General features: G+C 35.2%; 1 protein-coding gene across 2 annotated transcripts; it reads right to left on the reverse strand.

Annotated features, from left to right (window-relative positions):
- Window positions 1-1,985: 1,985 nt before the first annotated feature.
- LOC131143740 (uncharacterized) lies at window positions 1,986-21,996 on the reverse strand. 2 transcript variants are annotated; one of them, XM_058092020.1, is made up of 2 exons: window positions 20,847-21,996; window positions 1,986-2,374 (listed from the first exon to the last, which is right to left on the reverse strand). In XM_058092020.1, exon 1 carries the CDS (start codon window positions 21,841-21,843, stop codon window positions 20,860-20,862), a length of 984 nt encoding a protein of 327 aa, XP_057948003.1. In that variant the 5' UTR covers window positions 21,844-21,996; the 3' UTR covers window positions 1,986-2,374; window positions 20,847-20,859. The 2 variants fall into 2 exon arrangements, with proteins under 2 accessions (XP_057948003.1, XP_057948004.1); XM_058092021.1 differs by having other exon boundaries at window positions 1,986-2,484.
- Between the last annotated feature and the right edge of the window lie 1,241 nt (window positions 21,997-23,237).

Genomic DNA, 23,237 nt, shown 5'->3' on the forward strand with positions numbered 1-23,237 from the left:
GATTTTAAAGAAAATGAGGCCTTTGGTTGTTCAAAATCAAAATGCGAGAAGGAACAATGGAATCAAGAATCAAAATCATTCCCAATACCAAACAATCGTAATGGACCAATCTATTTGATGCCTTTGAACAGTATGAAGAACTGAAATAACACTGATTTTTATTTCACTTTGCCGCTGTTTGGTAGAATAATGCAATAAGCATTTCACATGAAATATGATAGAAATCACAAATGCATTCATAGGTTTAAAAATTCTAGATATTAATATATTTTTTACAAAATATGAAACACCCCCCCCCCCCAAAAAAAAAAACAGAGCTATATTAATAATAATAATTAAGGGACTTGATTTTGACCCATCCACATTAATGTTATTTTTGGTTGGCAAAATATTTATTCTTAAAAATAAGGTGAAATACAAAATGTAATAAAACTTGTATAAAAGAAGTAATTAATTTATAAATCACTCGTGTCAAAGATTATATTATTTTATCCAATAGGGAAAATATACATTTCCATGCAAAATTTTGAAATAATTATTCTTTATTATGCATATAAAAAATTTCAACATTCTTGTTTGCTTCATATTAATCTTTTTTTAAAAAATTTAAAACTATCAAATTTCATGCCTAAGAATACAAATTCTAAGACCCAATTAACCTAAGAAAATTGATTTTTGATCAAAACATAACCTCTTGTGACAAACACCCTTCCCTTAAAAATCGATTCCCTCATAATTCTTTGTGGAACTTTGATTCTAGCCAAAACATAAACCCTTGCATACTATTTCGTACAAGAAAAATACTTGAAAACAAAAATACTTTTTTCACATAGAATTTGAACCCACCAATCATAAAATAATATGTTTGCATCAAGTTTCTTGAGGGCCATTTGGTATCACTGTCAAGAATTAGAGAAATAAAAACCAGAAACAGAAACTAAAAATTAGAAACTAGCAACCCATTTGATTAACATTTATAAAACCACTATAAATTAAAAACTTAATTAAAAAATACACATCTTCATCCTTAAATAAAAATAGTTATAAAAATATGATTAAAATAATAAACTTATAAATAATGCACATTAAAAATTTACTATAATAAAAATAAATTTATTATAATTATTTTATTAATTGTTGCTCATAATAAAAAATTAATTGGACATGATGATTGAAAAATAGTAAAAGTATTTTATAATTGACTTTATTAATATATTTTTTAAAATTTATGTATATTTTTTAATTATATGTAAATTCATATGATCATTTTTTTTATTTTAATTTAAAAGTATATGAAATGAATAATTTAATGTAAAAAAAAAATATTTTAGGATATTATAATTTCTTACAATAGTTAGCCCAAATAACTTAAAATCATAAAATCTAATTTTGAATTTTTAAATAAAGAGCTAAAAACCAACAATAAAAACAAAAAATTATAACAGAAACAAATGCGCTTTTACAAAATATTTTGTGCACTCTAGAGGATGCAAACATATACTAAACAAGCCCTTAATGATTCACAATAGAAAAGTGTCCCAATAAAATATTGTTCAATGATGAATAAAATCAAGATTTTAAAAAGGACTTCCATCTAAGAAAAATACTTGTATAGAGTGGTTTAATTCCCCATAGGACTTTCTCAAAATCACCAATCACAAAATGTCATATGACCCACTAAAATGATGAGACCCACACCAAATCATACCCGGAATATAAATACTAATGTAGTATTAATAATAATCGACAGGTTCCAAATATTATTACAAATATTTTTTCTTCAAACAAACACCCTTGCCTCAAAATCAGTAAGGAACTTAAATAGTCACGTAACACAAGCCCTCAGCATACAATTTCAGACATCTTCCCTCATGAATCATTAAGAAACTTGATTCTAATCAAAAGCACAAACACCCACATACTACATGGGGCAAATAAACGTCCTCTCAATTCATTCCAGACCCAAACCAAGCAAGCAAACTGCATTAAAATTCAATTCTAAATCTATTTTGACCATGTAAAAGAAAGAGAGTTCTAAACCAATTCTGCAAACTACAATAGGTTAAATTTGAGTTATTAAATTATGAATTGTAAAACTGACCCCTACATCTGCACAATTCAAACTTTAGACAAGACTAGCTTCCAAATCTTGATATTTACATATAAACATTTCCATGCAATGACATCCAGATGATGCTTTCAGAAAAATCTTTTGCAGCCTTGATCCCATCCTTCATCCATGCAAGATTATTGTCCACCTTCTCCAAGCCATGGTCTTGAGGTTTCATATTTGCAGTCACAAGAATGATGAGGCGTTATAATACATATCGGCATTTCTACACTGTATCTGGTTACATTGGCAATCCTTGTTTCACTGCACCCATAAAAGTAGTCATGTCAAAGAAGTTTGTACGGACTCTTGTTACTCCAGTTTTATCAAGAGGAAATTTGAGCTTGCCCTTTCCATCATTTCCACCGAAAGCTCTGGAAACATGTATATATAATGTAAGGGGATTGTTTGGCACCATATGAATTAGGGCAGCATACAAATTGGGTTGTTTGCAACCATTTCAAGTTTGGCCCAACAAAAGCTCAGTTCAAGCTATAATTTATTTGAACAAAATTCTCAGCTCCGATACATTAACAAGGTTGGTTTATTCAGAATTTATTCAGCTTGTGAGCTCACACACTTCATATACATTTGAATAGAGACAAATCAAGAATAGAACTTTTTGAACTTGCCATTCAGCCAATTCCAACAACTTTTGCTCAAGTTTGAATTGAACTTGAACTCAAATTCGAATAGCACAAATTTTGAGTGAGCTGAACTCGAACGCTTATACAAGTTTGGCTCCACTCAACTCAATTGTAATCAGAGACAAATCCTGGATAATGCAGTTGGAAAAATAAAAAAGGAAAGGCTCTAATAATTCATGTCAAACTAGCCATTTTATTTCTCTCAATTACACCCTTAAAATAATCTTGCTAGCAGGCATACCTCAACTTTCAGAAATTATTCAAAAGCAAGAAAAACTCTCCCAGCATAAAAATAAACCATGTAGGTAATTCAGAAGCATCGCTTGGATAAACAAATTGCAACTTTGCTAACAAAAGGGTTTGCAATTAAGTTCTGATACGTGAAAAAAGGCACTGGCATCCAACAGAGGATCAGACTGAGTTTTGCCTTCCAAGCTCAATGGCAGAGGGCAGACTGAGTTTTGAGTTCCAAGCTCAATGGCTGAAAAAAAGTTAGAAGAAGCATCGGTTTGATCAGGTTTGTAACTAGCATGACAGAATCCTCAATTATAGTTGCTAAAAAATTTGCACCCTCAGTAGTAGGCATATGCCTAATGCAATCAAAGTTCAGTAGCATAAAGAAGGTTTTTTATTTTTCTATTTTCCCTCCAATCAGTAAAGACAGATTTCAAAAATAGGGCACCAAGAGGTTGCCACCCATCTACAAGCAAAGAAATAAATAAAAGGAGTTGAATCAACTGTGTGATAGGCATCCAAGAAGTCATGAATTGCACACCTCTCCAACATTTACTGCCTGCTAAACTTACTTCTGAAGGGTTGTAAGCCATCTATCCTCGAGGATTGTGGTAGATAGTTGTTCCTTCAAAAGCTCTAGCATTATTCTCTCCACACTATCCAAAAAAGGAGTGAATGGGATCAAGGACAACGCCTTTTTTCCTTTCTCTGTTCGTAGGTATACCCTTCTCTTCCCAGATTTCCTTGCCACGGATTCAGCAGTAGTGACCCAGAGCAATTCCATAAGAGCAGTGGCCAGATTATGAAAAATTCTGGTCCAGGGGCAGTGGACAGATTCAGCATCTTCTTTGCATAGGAAGTGTCTATTGACCAAAGTTAAACCCTTTTTCTGAAAGGTCATTAAGAGTGAGGATCTTCCCAAAAGTTGTCTCCCAAGCAAAATAATTAACTTAGGTTGGCATAACAGTTCTACAAATAGCTTTCTATGGGAAACTAAGCCTCCGGCCTTGGGGGTTGTATTGTCCAGCTGCTTGCAGAAGGATCTGGCGGTGAAATAGACATTTTTGTTGAGCTTCCATAAAAGGCAAATCTGGATTGGCTCAATTGGGGACACTGTTCACCAAACTGATCTGACAAAAATACTTGACTTGAGGTTAACAGCCGCCACCTTTGGGATCAAAGCAACAAAGGTAGAATTCATGTTGTCTACAAATATTCCCATAGAATGGAACTTATAAAAGACATTGATAACATCAACTTTAAGAACAATCCAATTTGCTTGGGAATAAACCATAGAGAAGCCATCTAAAAGGAGGCTCCAACCACCCAACTATAGAGGCGCAGATTGTGCTGAAATTTAGCCCCTCAAACTGTGATATCAAATAGATGCTGAGTAAAGGGCTTCATAGACCTTGCAAATTCTGCCTTTGAAGTCGCCACCTTCATCTAAAGTTCTCCATTAATTACAACTCTCTTCAAGGTGTTGCATCTCCTATGAGCATTGGATAGAAATGGAAGAATTTGGTGTCACATTCTCCCTTCTTAAGCCACAAGGCCCTAGCTTTTTTTTGTCTCTAAGCAGTTTCTTTCATATTTATGATCGCAGATAATTCTTTTCACAAGAGGACCATTTTTGCTGTGTCTTCATCATTGAGGCTTTGAGAAACTTCTTCAATATCAAGATCTTTAATTTTCCTCAAAGTAGCTTCTTTCTTTACATGGATATCTCAAAAGGTGTTTTTATTACACCATCTAGCCTTCCCTTTAATATCTTTCAACATCAAAGTAGGAACAAAGCTTGCAAAGCCCTCAGAGCAGAGAGTAGACCACCACTCATTGATAAGCTTCCTAAAACTTTGTTGCCTGTGCTGATAATTATCTTAGTCGTTTTTTAGCATTATTAGTGTGTTAGTGTTATGTTAATAAGTGAGAGTTAATAACGGTATTATGGTCAATTATATGTACTTTGACATATATTATAAATAGAGGAAGAGACCTATCATGGTGATTAGGTCTTCATTTTACCCAATTACTAAAAACATGGTATCACATAGGGGTGTGCATAATTCGGTGAAAACCAAATTAACCAAATTAACCAAAATAACCAACCAAATTCGATCGGATCGGTTCGATTTAATTTTAATTCAGTTCAGTTTTATATTTGGGTAAAATCAGTTTTCGGTTTTCGGTTCCCTTATGGAGAAATTAAATTTCGATTAACCGATTTAACTGAATTATATAATTAATTAATAATTAAATATAAATTATATAATTTACAATTAGGGTTCCACAATCCACTCCACACTTGGCACTCCACTGAGTCCACTCCACAGATTCCACGATTCCAGTTCCACACCTTGCCTTCGGGAATTAGGGTTCCCAACTTCCCATTTAGCCAATCCAACTTCCCAATCTTCTAGCGACAAGCAACCAGTGTCCATCACTCCATTGAGTCTTCGAGAATCAAGACTTCAAGCCTCCAAAGTCCAAGCCCTCCACCCTCCAATGTCCATCCATCCAACTCTAGCGAGCCTCCACGCTGATCGCTGACCAACCAGCCTTCGCCCTCTAGAGTGTCAACTACTGCACCAACCAGCCAACCTCTGACCCTTCAAATCCAAGCTTCAGCGACCACATCGTCAGTCCATTGTGCTCACTGCTCACCCCTACTCCAAATCCAAACTTCCATCCCATCGTTCGACTAATTGGCTTCAAAATCGAGACTAGAGACTTCAAGAGTTTGAGTCACCTCACCCTTGGCCCCTTGTCGTCACCCTAGCCGTCGGCGCGTCGCCAATCGCCATGTCTTTGCCCTAGCCCTCGTTGTGGCCGTCATGGTGTCACCTAAGCACCTCTCAGACTCAAAGTCTTGGATTTTTAAAAGTCAAATTTTTAAATCATACAACATTTTTTTTTTCCTTATAATTAATTGTAATTCGGTTCGGTTAATCGAATTAAACAAAAAAACAGTTAACCTAATTAACCAAAAATTTGGTTTGGTAGGGTAAAAAGGGTAGTTCGGTTAGTTCAGTTATGATGAATAATAAACCGAATTTTTTTGGTTAATTCAGTTAATTGACTGAATTGGCCAAATCAGCAGATTGCACACCCCTAGTATCACAATATGATTTCTAAGACAAACCCTAATTGCCGAAACCACCATCAAAACGAAAGCCTAAAACCCCAAATCCACCGCATGTCTATCATCATAGAAGAATTTCCAGCAACATTATAGCCATAGAGACAGCCAACACTACTAGAAGCTAGAGCAATCGCTAGAAACTTCCTAGACGACACTGCCAGTTTAGGAACGAAAAATCTACTATGGATTTTTCAAAAACAACACCATAATCCCAGTTTTTCAAAATCTCTAGACTTATCCAGGCAAACAGAGTTTCTTCTTACAAAATCCCAACTTCAAGCAAAGTTAGCCCATGCAAAATCTCCTGATTACTTTAGGGCAATTTTAAGAGCAATGAAGACTACACCTCCAACTTTGAAGACAAGCTTAGTCATAACCTTGATTTCATGATTTACGTTGCTCAATTTTCTTAAAAAATTCCAAAGCATTATGTTTTCAAGGAAGCAAAAGAGAGAAGACAATGAGATAGAAGTTTCTAAGCAATTTCCTTGAAGATTCCTTATCTCCAAGGCTCAAGAAGGCAATTATTAAAGGCAACAACTTTCAAAATCTGTTCTTCTTTACACCTGTCCATCCACAACAATTTGTCCCAACATAAAAATTCCTTTAGAATAATCCTGAAGTCTTTTCAAATTTTCTTTTGTCAATTTCAAGTCTACTTTTGTAAAAAACAAGATAGTGGTGGGTCCATGTTTGGTAACCCATCTTTGCATGTTGGTCATGTGTCGATACTATTACAAAATTGTTTTCAAATCCAGGCCTATAAAAGTTCCTTGAGTCCTAGCTTAAGACCACTTCTTCTTTCACTCACTACCACTCTCCAGTGGAAAAGCTGAAGAAAGGTGCTCTAAAACTACAAGTCTGCAATTTCGATCAAAGTCCACATAAATTGTAAATTTGTATCAAAGTTTCTATCAAAACTTATAATAAGTTGTACAATTTTAAATTTCTGCAAGCATTTCTTTGATTATAATTCTGCTGCAATTACATTTCCTTGTTTTTAAAACATATATTCCAAGTTGATCCAATAATTTATCTTTCCATATTGAAACAAGATTTTATTATTACATTGCTAATTTTGAAAGTCCTAGGTTACCATTGGTATCAAACCCATGACAAGAAAGTATGAGCTATAACCCAAACATAATTGTGGATGACATTCAGGGAAAATCTCGGGTGTGACCTTGCAGACTGCTCGTGCAAAGCATTGCTCTCCACCCTTGGATGTAGAAAGGCTCTGATAGATACCTAGCTATGCATGTCGCCAAGTAGGGTTGGCTAAAGACATAGGCCTTAGGCAAGTTTGGACTAGAAGGGCCGTGTTTGCCGTAAGTTCCATTGAACTAGGCATTGCGCCGATGCTTGGGATTCCAAGATAGCTATAAAAAGTTAGCGCAATGCCTTGTGGGTTGTTAATTTGGTATCAGAGCCATGACAAGCAACTATGAGTTGTAAACCCAAACATAGTTGTAAATGACATCCAAGGGAACTCTTAAGGTCACACTCTCGGGTGAGACCTTACAAATTGCTCATGCGAAGCATTGCTCTCATTCCTTGGATGTAGAAAGGCTCTAGTAGGTATCTGGCTATGCACGTCGCCAAGTAGGCTAAAGATGTGGGCCTTGAGCAAATTTGGACTAGGAGGGTCGTGTTTCCTGTTAGTCTCGTTGGGCCAGGCATGGTGCCAATGCTTGGGATTCCAAGATAGCTATAGAAAGTTAGCGTAACGCCCTGTGGGTTGCTAATTGGTATCAGATCCATGACAAGCAACTGTGACCTTGCAGACTGCTCGTGCTAAGTATTGCTCTCTGCCCTTGGATGTAGAAAGGCTCTGCTATGTACCTGGCTATGCACGTCGTCAAGTAGGGTTTGCTAAAGACGTAGGCCTTGAGCAGGTTTGGGCCAAGAGGACCGTGTTTTTCGTAAGTCCCATTGGGCCGAGCGTTGCGTTGATGCTTGGGATTCTGAGATAGATACAAAAATTTATGCTAGATCTTTTTGGGGCAATGCAGATCGTACTATATTTTCTATTCACGATAATTTCTTGAGAATCTCTTATCCCTCTATAGATACATAGATAAGATATCAAAACCATTTAAGTTGAAAGCCATAGTGCTGATGCCTAAAGCAGACTTGTAGTGGCTAAGTTCACGAGTTGGTGATAAGCAAACTTGAACGGTTGATACCTGCCATAGGGTAAACCACCACCTTTACGGTCCGCTAACCTTTTATAGCTACCCCGAAATCCCAAGCATCAGTGCAATGCCCGACCCAACAAGACTTACGGCAACCACAGCCCTCCAGGCCCAAACCTACCCAAGGCTCACGTCTTTAGCCAACCCTACTTGGCGACGTGCATAGCCAAGTACCTACCAGAGCCTTTCTATATCCAAGGGTTGAGAGCAATGCTTCACACAAGCAGTCTACAAGGTCACACCCGAGAGTTTCCCTGGATGTCATCCACAACTATGTCTGTATTTACGGCTCACAGTTGCTTGTCATGGCTCTGATATTAATTAGCAAACCACAGGGCATTATGCTAACTTTTTATAGCTATCCCAAATCCCAAGCATCGGCGCAATGCCTTGGACCAGGCAAACACGACCCTCCAGATCCAAACTTGCCCAAGGCCCACATGTTTAGCCAACCCTACTTGGCAACGTGCATAGCCAAGTAACTACCAAAGCCTTTCTACATCCAACCGCAGAGAGCAATGCTTCGCAAAAGCAATCTGCAAGGTCACACCCAAGAGTTCCCCTAGATGTCATCCACAACTATGTCTGAGTTTACAACTCACAATTACTTGTCATGACTCTGACACTAATGGCTGCCCAAGACTTGCAAAAATTAGCAATTTAACAATAAAATCTCGTTTCAATATGGAAAAATAAATTATATGATCAAATTGAAAAAATATAATCTATATATATATATATATATATATATATTCTATAAACAATGAAATGAAATTGCAACAGAATTATAAATAAAGAAATACTGGCAAAATTTTAAAATGATACAACTTTATTATAAGATTTGACACAAACTTTGATACAAATTTACAATTTATATAGACTTTGATCGAAATTGCAAACTTATAGCTTTAGAGCACCTTTCTTCACAATTTTTCCACCGAAGAGTGTGGTAGTGAGTAAAGGAAGAAGTAGTGCTTTAAGCTAAGATTCAGGGACTTTTTATAGGCCCAAACTTGAAAACAATTTTTTAATAGTATCGGCGCATAGTCGACAGACAAAGATGGGTTACCAAACATGGACCCACCACTATCTTACTTTTTACAAAAGTAGACTTGAAATTTACAAAAGAAAATTTGAAAATACTTCAAGATTATCCTGAAGGAATCTTGATGTCGGGGCAAATTGCTGTGGATGAACAAATGTAAAGAAGAATAGTGAATAGATCTTGAAAATATTGCCTTTAATAATTGCCTTCTTAAGCCTTGGAGATGAGGAATCTTCAAGGAAATTGCCTGAAAACTTCTATCTCATTGCCTACACTCCCTTGCTTTCTTGAAAACATAATGCTTTGGAATTTGCCAAGAAAATTGAGCAGCTTAAATCATGAAATCAACACCATAACTAAGCTCGTCTTCAGAGTTGGAGGAGTAGTCTGCCATTGCTCTTAAAATTTCATTGGAATCATCAAGAGATTTTTCCTAGGCTAACTTTGCTTGAAGTTGGGATTTTGTAAGAAGAAACTCAGTTTGCCTGGATAAGTTTGGAGATTTTGAAAAATTGGGATTCCTTTTTAACCACCCATCAAAGAATTCTTTAGTAAAGTGGTTAGTCTTCATCCCACTCCACCATTTTACTTGAGCTTGCCTTCCAAAGTATAGAACTTGATCTTTGCCAATAAGTTTGTTGGAAAAATTATATTGAAGCATTAAAATCCAAGTTAAATTGAAAAATTTGAAGAATAGAAATACATCTGAAAAATCCACCCACTCACCGAGAAGAGAAAGATTATCCACCCAATTAGTGAATGAAGATTTTAAGTTTGTCGAGAAAATTTCCTCTGTCGGACCAAACTTAATCCACCATTCCTGGAACCAAAATGGGACTTTTCCAGAGAAATATTTGTCATATTTTGATATAAAATTGCATTGAACCATGCATCACGATAATCCTAGTAATTGAAGTGGTTGAGATCACAATTTTGTGAAAATTTTCCCAATTTTTCCAGATTACTCCATTCAAAGGGAGAGATAACTTTATTAATTTTAATTTTTGAAAAAGCAATTTTTGTTGGACCATTTTTTGTCTGTTTGCTCAAATATATCCACAGATTTAGTATCAAAAATGATATATTCATAAAACAATTGGCTTTTCTTAGGATCCTTATAGATCCTATTGAATTTGTCATCAATAAATTTTTCAACAAATTTCTTTGGATCTAAATTTGTCTCAAAAATAGTTTCAATGGTAAAGAAATTTTGAAAATAATTTTTGTTAATGTATGGAAAATTTTTAGAGGATTTTGCCAAAAAAGAATTTGCCTTAAAATTTGCCTTCGAATCTGAGAAAGATGATGCCTCAGGTGCATTTGCCAATTTTGCCTTGAAAGAGGTCTGGGGAGAGATTCAGTTGGAAGAAATTGCCGGGAATTCTCCTTTTAATAGAGAAAACCTATTTGAAATAGAAATTGCCGATAAAGTCTCCTTGGGGGGGAAGAAATTGCCTTGGGGATATTTGTAAGGGAAATATTGCCTAAAATTGCTATTTTTGAAGGAGAACTTAAAGAAATTGCCTTTGATGGAGATCCCTCAAGAGCTCCCAAATTTGCATACTTATTTTGGTTTGTCTTCTATGGAGAAGACTCACTCATCGGGAACCCGCTTCAGTATGAATTTGGCTCCATGGAGGAGGATTTTTTTTAACCTATCATACAAAACTCTACAATCTTTTCTAAGATTTTGATAAAAATCAGAGATATAATTTAAACACCCTAAAAATCTTTGATGTTGTTTTTTGTCTTCAATCTCATCTAAAATTTGTCTGCAAAGTCAATACTTCTAATTGGAATGATTGTTCCATTTTCAATATTGTGTCCAAGAAATCTAATCTTTGTTTGGAATAAACCATCTTTTTTGTCGAGACAACTAATCCATTAGTTTTAACAACATTGATAAGAAGTCTTAATATGTTTGAAATTTTGATCAAGAGTTTTAGAAAATATTAATAAATCATCTATATAGACGAAGATAAATTGCCAATATGGATTAAATATGTCATTCATGATACCTTGAAATTCACTTGGACCATTTTTTAATCCAAATGGCAATACATTCCATTCATATTGCCCAAATGGTACCGAGAAAGCAGTTTTGTATCAGTCTTTCTCAGCAATTTGACTTTGCGAAAATCCTAATTTCATATCAAATTTTGAAAATATTTTTGCATTATAAACCCTTTTAATAAGATCTGATTTATTTGGTATCGAATATCTTATCCATTTCAAGGCTTTATTCAAAGGTTTGTAATTGATAACTAATCTTGGAGCACTTTTTTCAATTTTATAGCCTTTTTGGACATAAAATGCCGCACAGCTCCATGGTGATTTAGACTTTCTGATCAAATTCTTTTCTAGTAAATCTTGAATTTCTTTTTTGCAATATTCTAGCATTTCTGGAGACACTTGAATTGGCCTGGCTTTTGTGGGAATACTTTTGTCATTAAAATCTTTTTCATAGGGTAATTCGACTATATGCTGTTTTCTTTGCCAAAAAGAATTATGTAAGTCTGAACATATTTCATTATTTATTATATTGTTTAAATTTGAGATTGTCTCTTGGATGTATTTTTCTTCTAGTCCTCTTTTGATTTTTTCATAGTTCAAATCTTCTTTTAGAAAATTTAATTGGTTTTCTTTTTCTTGGATTATTAAATTTATTTGCTTTTCATTGCTTATGGACTGATTTTTCAGGCGATTTATTTGTCTTTCAATTGGTTGTAGATAAAATTTGAGTACTATTTTCTTGCCATCATAATTTGTTAGAATTCCTTCATTTGTAATTTGAAATGGAGCAAGGAGACGGCGAAATGGTAATCCTAAGATTACCGGATGGGTAATTGTTTTGACTAATATAAAGTTTGTTTTGAAACAAACCCCTTGGTTACAAACTCTTGCCAAAGGAATTTTATAATTTATTCGTAGTTTTTGCTTATTTGCCCCCATACAGAGTTTCTGTAGTTTTTTCAAAGTATTTTGTTGGGATTAACCCTTCCCTAATACAATTGAAATCTGCCCCTGTATCAACCAGAGCTATAAATTTTCAAAAATATTGATCTTATCCTAATTTCCACTTCACAGAACCATTCTTGGATAACAATTTTGTCCATCAAGTTTATAAATGAATTCTTTTCATTGCCTGAATTTGAATTTTCAGATTTCCCTTCATCTTCTGATTCTGATTCAGAAAGAATTTGTGTACCTGCTTGGTTTTTTAATATTTGTTCTTGCAAATCTTGAGTAATTTTCTTAAGAATTTTGATTTCTCCTTTTATGACATTTATTTCTTTTTGCAAGTCTTGAATTGCAGTTTTCCTTGCTTTTGCCTTAAATCTTTCCAGAACTCTGCTTCTTCAAAGCTTGGAATTCTTGACTTGAGGGGAAGATTGTCAAAGTTCTCAATTCTATTTGAGCTTTCAATTTTGCCCAGGATTATTTCTTGTTTTCTTATTTGTTTTAATTTTTCAAATACAAATTGTTCACTCCAATTGCCTAAATCTTTTGTTAATCTTTGCCTCTTCAATTTCCTTGTAATCTTAGGTCATTGCATAATTCTATTCCTGTCATTATTTATTACATGCATTATTTCTCCATAGGTCCATTCTCCTAAATCTATTTGTTGATAGTTATCACAGTATTTATATTTTGCCATATTTTTCTTAACCTTCATTGCAAACAAAGTTGGCAGACCATTAATAAATTTATACTTTCCTCACTTTGCATTACAATCTGTTTTCATAAAAATTCTTGTCAAAAATGTATCTTTATACCATTTGAAGTCTGATAGTCTTTTACATCTTATATTTTGCAGGAGTTTAATTTGTCTTTCTTCATTAAAAGGTAATCCACCAATAAAATGGTGGACGATTGTAAAACAAAGGTTATTAACCCCATCTAGTTGAGTTTGTTCATTAAATATTGGATTGCCACTAGTATCTAATTTGAAAGCATTAACAACGTCTTCCTGTTGTTTTTTGGATAGACTATTTTCCCACCAATGACATAGCTAGCCTTCAAATCCCATTACAAGAGCTCTAACAGCATCTGGGATCATATGCTTTTGTTTTTAATACATAAATTTGCCCTACTATAAACATTTGCCTACACATATTCAAAATTTGGTATTCAGATAATCCATCAATATTCCAATTATACACAGCATTTCCAGAATAGGCCCTATAGGGAATTACTTCTTCAAATTGTAGATCTGGAGCACTTGGCCAAGGATAAAATGGTTTAGTTTGAGGAATAGGGATAGACATGTTGTCATTCAACCTATTAATATAGTCTATAAAATTGAGTGCAAAATTTCTAAAATATTCTTCTAATTCTGTAACATTGTCTAAAAATTCTTCTTAAGACCATTGACCAGAATCTTCAGAACTCAGTTTGCTAGATTGACTAAGTTGGTCATCTAAAGCTTGAATTCCTTTTGATGAAGAATGAGCATTTTTCAGTTTTTCATCAATTTCTCTTAAAACTTCATCTTGTTCTTTATCAAAACACGCTTTGATGTAAGATGGATCAGGAAATTTATATCCACCTATATTGTTGAACTTTGCCTGATTGGTTTTTCGATCAATTTTCTCCTTTCCTCTAAATATTTGGAATCCTTGTTTTTTACTCTAGTTTTCAGAAAGATTTGCAGGGATATTGGCCTAAATTTTGTCAACACTCGTCTCAATTCTATCTAATTGTTCTCCTAAAGTTGTTAAATATTCATTTGTGAAACTGCTTTGCTTTATTAATATTTCAGCTTGACCTTGTATTGCTGATTCAAGAGGGCTTTCTATGTTTGTTTTTGCAAATTTTATGGCTCCTACATCCGTTCCATTATGTTGAAGGTGAATTTTGCCTTTTGGAGGATGATTACCCACTATCATACTTCTTGTTGTTTTGTAAACTCTTCCTTTTTTATCAATAGGTTCACAAATCTTTTCCTATTGCAAAACCAGTCAAAGAAATATCTCAGAAATCCATCTTTGTTTATATTCTTCAACCTTTTTCTCTGAGAAATTTTTAAAAAATCATCTTCTTAAATTTTCATTTTTCTTTGAAAAGAAGCCCATTTAATTTTCCTTTGTTTATTTGAAATGGCTTTATGTCAGTAACATTAATTTCATAAACTTGAGATTGAGTTGGAGAAAGACTTTGTTTTGGGGGTTCTTCATAGATTGGCTGGGCAATTTGCTCGTCTACTATTATTACTATTAAGTTTTTCAAGAATATTCACTTTTGAAGAAGATGGCCTGGATTCTTCAAATTCAGAGATATTTTGCCTAGATTGAATAAAAGATCTTTGCCTAGAAAGAAGACCTTTGTTTAGCATATTGAAATTCTTCTAGAGATTCATCATCAGATGGTATATTGTTTCTATTGAATCTTATTCCTAGATCTCCCAAATCTTAGGTAATGAATCCTTCAAAATTTCTATTTGAAATAATTTAAATTTTTGGCTTACTGACCTTTAGTTTAGTCCATTCGTTCGGCATATTGATTTCATTCCACTATAATATTTTAGGGATCATTAAATTTGTATGCCCTGTGGCTTCAAAACAAATTGTTTGGCCTAGGGGTACATCCAAAAGATTGTAAGGAGGAGTTATTCCAGCTGTAAGAACCCTATAATGAATTTTGTAAAGATATCTAATACGAGACTTCTGTCTTTAAGATTGTCAGGGCTTAAGCTGATTGTAAAATCTGGATAGCATTTGAAATAAACTGGCCCATTTGTGAGGGAAGGTTCTACCATCCCTAAGATTGATTATTTGTAATTTGAGATTCTAACATCTCTTAGACAGACTCAGAGAGAGTTGTTAAGACCTATTTTTGATAATGGTTTGATTCCAATTTGCACACAACCTATGTGGAGATTATTGAATCCTATTTTGCCATATTCTGTCAAGGATTTTTTTGGAAAGAAGATTTGTTGTATAAAATTTTTCTGTTAATTTGACATCAATTTCCTTCAATTTTTGCCCTATCATGGGTTTAAATTCCAAAACTTTGCCCTTTTTATAAATTATATTCTTATCTAAATCTGGTAATTTCCAATTTGAAAGTTCTTTATCATTCCAACATAATTCTTGACATATTGTTTTGCCAGTTTTACAACCTAGATGGCTACTGGAACTCGAGACACTTAACATGAGTCACAATCAAAACTCAATTTCACAAAATTGTTCAACCGAAATGAGCACTCCGGCTTTACTGCCCTTCCTCATTCTCAACATTCAGGACTTGCTAACTTGGCCTATCGTCTTAAATTTCAAATGGTACACATCAAAATTAGCATTGGGCCCCAACCACACCACCCCCCCAAAAAAAAAAAAAAGTTGAAATCACATCTCTAGACAGTCCCCCACATGCCCTCACACTCCAGCATGTGAAGCCAATTTAAGGCATGTTTCCGGCCTGAATTCATCTAACAGTGCTCGAATCCCTCTTTAAACATATTATTAAAGCTATTCGTGAAGTTTTTGGTCTAAAGATCTCATCCAGCGCCTGGGAAATGGTTGTTTGATACTTCCCAAAGCTATTTGTCAATATTTATTGAGTTTATCGGGGCCTAGAACAATGGTATTTGCTAAGTTAAATATTGAGTTTATCGGGGCCTAGAACAATGGTATTTGCTATGTTTTTTTATTTGTATGATATGTGCTTATGGTTTGCATTAGTTGTTGAAGGTTGTGCGTCTTGGGATGGAGTTGGTGAATTCTAAGAACATGTAGTTCAGTGTGTTTTTTTATCTGTTGCTTTATCAAGGTGATGTGTGTTGGGATGGAGTCCCAAACCCCAGAAGTGCCTCCCTTGTCAATCACTTGTTCAAGTGAACAAACGTACTATAATTGCCTCAGAGTAGGAGTATTCAAGGTTCCTGCAGTATCAAGCAACCCGACAAGCTTCTCATCACATTGCATCTTTTGCTCAAACAAGTAATACCGTTTGAATGTCATCAGGTATCTCTCCCACTAGTCCCTGGGTTATCAACTCTGCTGCTACTAACCATATGATAGGTGTCACCAAGTTATCCTTATGGATGGTTCCACTACTACTATTAAAGGAATGGGAACAATAAATCCTACTCCCTCCATCTCTCTTTCTTCTATTTTTCACATTCCTAAATCCCCCTTTAATCTCATGTCTATTAGTAAAATTACAAAGTCACTAAATAGCTTTGTAACCTTCTTTCATGATTTTGTTCTTATTCAAAATTTGAAAACATGGAACACGATAGGCATGGGACATGAGGTGGGTGGACTTTACTACTTGGAGTCGCTCTCTTCTCCTATTGCTTGTAGTGCCACTACCACACCACATCAAATCCACTGTTGCCTTAGCCATACATCATTAGACAAGTTAAAACAGCTAGTTCCTATTTTGAGTTTTGTGTTTAACCTTTAATGTGAGTCTTCTTAATGAGGAAAGCATTATCGTGTTCCCTTTGCCTACCAAGTCAATAAAAGAGCCATTAGCCCTTTTATGTTTTAGTCCATTCTGATATTTAGGGTCCTAGTCATGTCGCATCAAAGCTGGAGTTTAGGTACCTTGTTACATTTGTTGATGGCTACTTCAAAATGACTTTGTTGTATTGAATGAAAAACCATTTTGAGTTGTTTACTATTTTTTGTGCCTTCTGTTCTCAAATAAAGACTCAATTTGATATGCCAATTTGGATACATAATAACGATAATGCTAAGGAGTACTTCAATACTCAGTTCACTACCTACATGACTAGCTCTAGCATGATCCATTAGTCGTACCACACTCCACAACAAAATGGAGTTGTAGAGCCCAAAAAAAAAAAAAAAAAAGAGACATATTCTTGGAGTAACTAAAATTCTATTGCATCAAATGAATGTCCCCGAACTTTTTTGGAGTGATATTGTGCTCACCACTTGTTCTCTCATCAATAAAATACCACCCATATTCTTTTATCTTCCCTAAGGCTCCTTTGCTCTCCCTTTCTCCTCATATATTCAGCAGCGTGTCCTTCATTCATAAGTAAAATCCAAGAAAGGATAAGTTGGATCCTTGTGCTAACAAATGTAGGGTTATTCCTGTACTCAAAAAGGATATTGATGTTATAGCCCAATTTTGCATAGATTCTCTGTCTCTACTAATCTCACTTTTTTTAAGTCTCACCATTCTATTATGATTTCTTGAGTTATGTTGGCCTCAAATGAGTTCTTCCCTTTGCCTAGCCTTCCTAATCCTAACATCTTCATCTAGTTTGAGTCCTCCTCGTCACTTGGATTGTCCCAATATGCAAGTGTACACACAACAACTCAAGAGAGGAGAGCCTCTCCAACTTCCACTTCTACCCCTCCGGTTCCGTCTTTAGATGAGCCTCTTTCCTAAGCGATTGATCCTCCTATTGTTGTTTGAAAAGGTAAAACTCACTTGCACCCAACATCCAATTTGTAATTTTGTTTGTTATAGTTTCTTGTCACCCTCATACTACTGTTTTGCTAGTACTTTGTCAATGATAGAAGAAATGCATGTGCTATAGGACAATGATGCTCAAGAGTTGATACATCTTCCTCCTAATAAGCATGCAGTTGGTTGTCGTTGAGTGGTGATCGTCAATCTAGATGGTTCCACGGCTTGATTAAAGGCTCGCCTTATTGTTAAGGAACATACTCAGGTATATGGTTTGGACTGTTCAAACACAATCTCCCTTGTCACCGAAGTTGCCTTAATATGTTTATTCATCTCCTTACCACCACCTATCACAAGCTTCCCACTAGTTAGATGTGAAGAATGATTTCCTATGGTCAATAAGGGCCAGGACTTTGGTGCACAAGAACTTTTTTATTTATACGATTAAATTTTTACAATTATTCCCTAATAACCGTAAACTATTATAAATAATAAATCTAAACATATCATAGCCATTCAAATGAAATAATTTTTATAATTATAAATCACCAAATATCATAGCCGTTCAACTCATATGTGATTAAAATGAGAAATATATATATATACATACATATATATATATATATCATTAATATGAGGGCAACATAAAAATATCAGAGTTGTTCAACCCATTCACCTTGAATTAGGCTTTTAAAAGAACACCAAGAATTTAGTTCAAAAAAGAAAAGAGAATAATTAATATGAGAAGAAATAACAATTTAGAACAACATAAAAATACACTATGGCAAGAAATCATAATCTATAGTTCTGCCTCAAATTAGGGCTTCAAAAATAACTCTAAGAAACTAATTTCAAACAATAGGAATTTAACAATAAAATATCAAATTAACATGACAAGAATCAAGAAACAACACTACAACATTACAACAATGTATAGTTCACTTCAAATTAGAGAAATCAAAAAATTTAATTTCAAACAAATAATTTACTAAAATTCACAATGTCAAGAAAAACATTAAATTAATGTGATAAAGGATAACAATCTAGGGCTTACGTCAAATTAAGACTTTTAAATATATATTTTTTAAAACCCTATTTAAAATATTTTTAATTATTAATTAGCTAAACCCTAGTTTAAATCTACTTGATGTGGATTAATTCCCAAATAAGCTTAGGAACAGAAAATTGCTAGGGCAGTAGGGTGAAAATTGGAGTGGTTTTCAGTTTTCACTCAATCACTTGCAAAGTGTACCTAGAGCTGGAGGTGCCGAGGTGGGGACGGAGCCACAAAGACGGGGGTAGACCGTAGATGGGACAGCCAGAGTCATCAGAGTCACCAGGTGCCAGACTGGAGGCGCCAAGGTGGGGAGGGTGGAAGTACACATAGACACAGCCCACTGGGCCACAGGCTGTGAGGTCGTGAGGGGAGTTTAGGAGAGCAGAGTCAAAGAACGAGGCAGGGAGTTGGCCCAGTTGGGGGAGAGCAATCGAGCAATGCTGCTTGTTTTTTTATTTTAGAACAAATTTTGAAATGACCCTAGAAATTTTTTTAACTCAACCCCATGGATGTGTAAGGTGAGTGGATACAATTTATCAATTACCAAAAGCCACCCCCCCCCCCCCTTTTACCCTACTACATATATACTAAGGGGTATTTTGTAAGGTGAGTGGCCCATGTATATACTATTGTATCAATGTTGTCTCACAACAATATCCATCTCTTTGATGCCCATAGTCTATAGTAAAAAAGAAAATATAAATTCTTAAAAAGTGCTTTAAACAAAAAAAAAAAAAAATTATTAGAGACTGCAGAATGTACAAGAGTAAAAAATTTTAAAAAAGAAAAAACAGGGAGAATAAAATCCTCCCTTTACATCAAAAGTAAAAAATTACAAGTTTTTCGCAGTCTAAGCCCAAAACCAAACTCAATGTAAAAAAGCCAACTGGTCGCTGCATGTCTTCCAAAGAGATGTGGCGAAAAAAACCCATTTGCTAACACCCACAATGAAGAAAGATAAGTCACTCTACTCCAAAGCAAGTTACTAGATATAGCCAGTCCTTCAAAAATTCTAGCATTCCTTTCCTTCCAAACACACCAAATTATAGCCATAATAGAGCATCACCATAAAGCTTTCCTACCCTTTCCTTTATCAAAGCCTCTAAACATGCTGGTGCAAAATGCCCTCAATGTGGAAGAACAAACCAGTTCTCACAAAATATATCAAATCATTCATTCCAAATTGCCACGTGTACGGACAATGAAGAAACAAATGTGCACAAAGCTCTCCACTCCTCAAGCAAAGAACACAAATATCCAGAGATGAGGCTTTATCAGGTTTTCTCTTCCAAGACAAGTTACTAGTACTAATTCTTACAAGCACCACAGTCCAAATGAAAGCTTTTATTTTTTAGGGAGCTTTGGCTTTCCAAGTGAATGAATACAAAGCAAATTTATCCACAATAAGATCATGAGTCAAACAAGAGAAAAAATATTTACAAGAGAATTCCCCATAAGTGTTTAAGCTCTAAACCCTTTTGTCACTCCCCAAATAAGTATGAAAATAATCAAGCAACCTAGTCATGAGAGCCGACTAGACCATACCCAAAATTCAAGGGTCACTCCCCAAATAAGTATGAAAAGAATCAAGCAACCAAATCATGAGGGCCAACTAGACCACACCCAAAATTTGAGGTAACCCTGGGGTCATCACTGCAATAACTAATTAATAGAAGTGAAGTTCAACTAACATCTTAATATCCTCCTCTGCAAGAAGTGTTTTAGAAAACAAATACTTTGAAATGAACTACAATGCTCCCTAAAATGCAATAGACTAAATTCACTATTTACAAGTGCACAAATGCCCCGTGCTACATAAAGAAATGAAGTTAAGAACCATTTACTAGCATTTATATACATATACAATGTTACTCACTCATATTCATAGCAAATTACTAGAATATTTCAGATTTTGTGCAGAAGAACCAAAAAACTACATACCAAATATTTCAGTACCCATATAAAGACATGAATTTGAAGTTGAAGACATGAAAACATGACTATACGAGAAGCCCACTAAGCACTAACCTAATGGCCATCGTCAAGCTTGGATGATAGAAACAAGATGAGGGATCTTCTCATCATCAAAAGGCAAGCTGATGTACTCCCGAGCAAACTCCTCCGCAATCTCTAGCGCCAGCTCACCCTGCATAGCCTTACAACACATATAGAACACAGTATTGGCAGCTAAATTGTGCAGCATCAGCAATGATATGAGAGCTGAAGTCACCACAATTTGCACGACAAATGCCAAACTCCTCCAGCCATTACTAGTTCCGTCCAAACCGAATGAAGAACTCGAGCTGATCCACACCAAAATCCCAATAAAAAACCCGAAAAACACAACCAAAGATAGCGATAACCCTCTCATCCCTTTCACCAAATTCGTGCTCCGCCTCAGTGAGTCAATCCCCCAGCTCGATTCCACCACCACAACCACACCAGCCAAAGCCCAATTCACCTGCAAATACACCGCCGCCAGAAGTAGAACCATCGAACATATCACACAAAGACCGATAAAGTAAGGAGAATCGTAAGAAATTTGAAAACCCAGAAATCGAATCCCTCCCAAAACCAAAAACGCGAGTAGCCCAATAACAAAACCGATCCCCAAAACGGCAAGGTTCGCAAACACGGAGGTGACAAAGAGAGGTATGAAAGACTTGGAGAGAGACTTGACGGCGGAGGCAAGTTTCACGGGACGGCCGTAGAAGCCGTGGAATACGCTGAAGGTGATGGAGGCGAGGGCGCAGAGAGAGAAGAGGGCAAAGAGGAGGTAGACGATTGCGATCTGGAGGATCTTGCGAGTGGGAAGGTATTCGCGAGGAGAGGATTGGAGGAGGATTTGGTCGGGGTAAGAGAGGGTTTGGTGGAGGGTGGAGAAGACTGTGACGGTGAAGGAGACGGGGAGGAGGAAGAGGACGGAAAGGGCTAGGAAGTGGCGAGAATGGGCGTTGATAATCCGCTTTGATTCGGAGAGGACTCCGCGTAAGTCTAGAGGTGCCGTCGGAAGTGGTGTCGCCATGATTGAAGCGGAGCGAGGAGTTGCAGAGCTGAACTTGGGATGTGAAAATCTGACTAGAGGGGCGGATCGGCAGACGAGATTAATGTTAGGGATGATATTAGTTGGATAGGATTGATTTTAGTCGGATAGGATTGATTTTGGATGATTCTACACACAACGTAAAAAGTGAAATAAAAGAAAGTATGAGGCATGCGTTTTTATTTTTATTAAGGGTAAAATAGTAAAATATATTAATTTAAATTTATCGTTTGCTTTGAAATTCAAAATTTTATAAACTTTTCTATCATATTTAATTTTTAAAATTACCTTCTCGATAAAAAGTAAACACTGTTATAAAATATGCAAAAAAATAAATAAAAAATTAAATAAATAGAAATAATACATAAATTTACATGGTTCGACTATGTCTACTTCACGAGCAGATGGGATCAAAAACTTCACTATCACGGACAGAATTATAAGATGATTTAGAACTTACCTTATACAAAATATTGGAATTGACCTTGTACAAGATATCTGTTTTCTTTTTACCTCTCCTATTCTTTCTATATACCTTACTTACTTCAAGCATGTAAGTGAGTATACAACCATGCAATGTATATACGAGTGTGTAAAGATGTGTGTTCCAAATGTGAGGGGCAAGGTGCCCTTTTATAAGGCAATATGAATAACATGACATTTATTAGGGTGAGAAAACTGAAGTGGTGGAAGATGAGGTGACATTCACATTTTTCATAACCCATTTTTCATAACACTCCCCCTTAGATGTCACTCATATATTAATCCTTCTGTTAAGATCTTTAAGATATTTCATTCCAATTAAAGAACCAATTTCTTGAATGTTGTAGTAGGCAAAGTTTTGGTAAACAAATCTACTAGATTATCACTTGATCGGATCTACTGAACATTTATATCACCATCTTTTTGGAGTTCATGTGTATAAAATAATTTTTGAAAGATATGCTTTGTTTTGTCACCCTTTATGTATCCTCATTTCAGTAGAATTATACATGCAGTGTTGTCTTCATATAAAACTGTTGGAATATCCTCGATTAATTGAATACCACAATTTGTTTAGATATGAGAAATCATTAATCTGAACTACACGCATTCTTTACTAGTTTCATGGATAGCTAGTATTTTAGAATGATTGGAGAATGTTACTGAAATCGTCTGTTTTATTGATTTCCAAGATATAACAGTTTTTTCGTAAAAAAAATACATATCCAGTTTGAGATTTAGCATTATGAGTATCAGATAGATATCCAGCATCTGCATATCATACTAGTTGAGATTTGAAATCAAATGAGTAGAATAAACTCAAATCAAATGTTCCACTCAAATAGCGTAGAATGTGCTTAATTACATTTCAGTGTCGGCGAGTAGGAGTAAAG

Source organism: Malania oleifera, chromosome 12 (genome assembly GCF_029873635.1).
Source record: "Malania oleifera isolate guangnan ecotype guangnan chromosome 12, ASM2987363v1, whole genome shotgun sequence".
In the NCBI taxonomy this organism is placed as follows: Eukaryota; Viridiplantae; Streptophyta; class Magnoliopsida; order Santalales; family Ximeniaceae; genus Malania; species Malania oleifera.

Coding starts and splice junctions, on each gene's coding strand:
- LOC131143740 (XM_058092020.1), bottom strand. CDS start 21,843: ATGGCGACACCACTTCCGACGGCACCTCTAGACTTACGCGGAGTCCTC.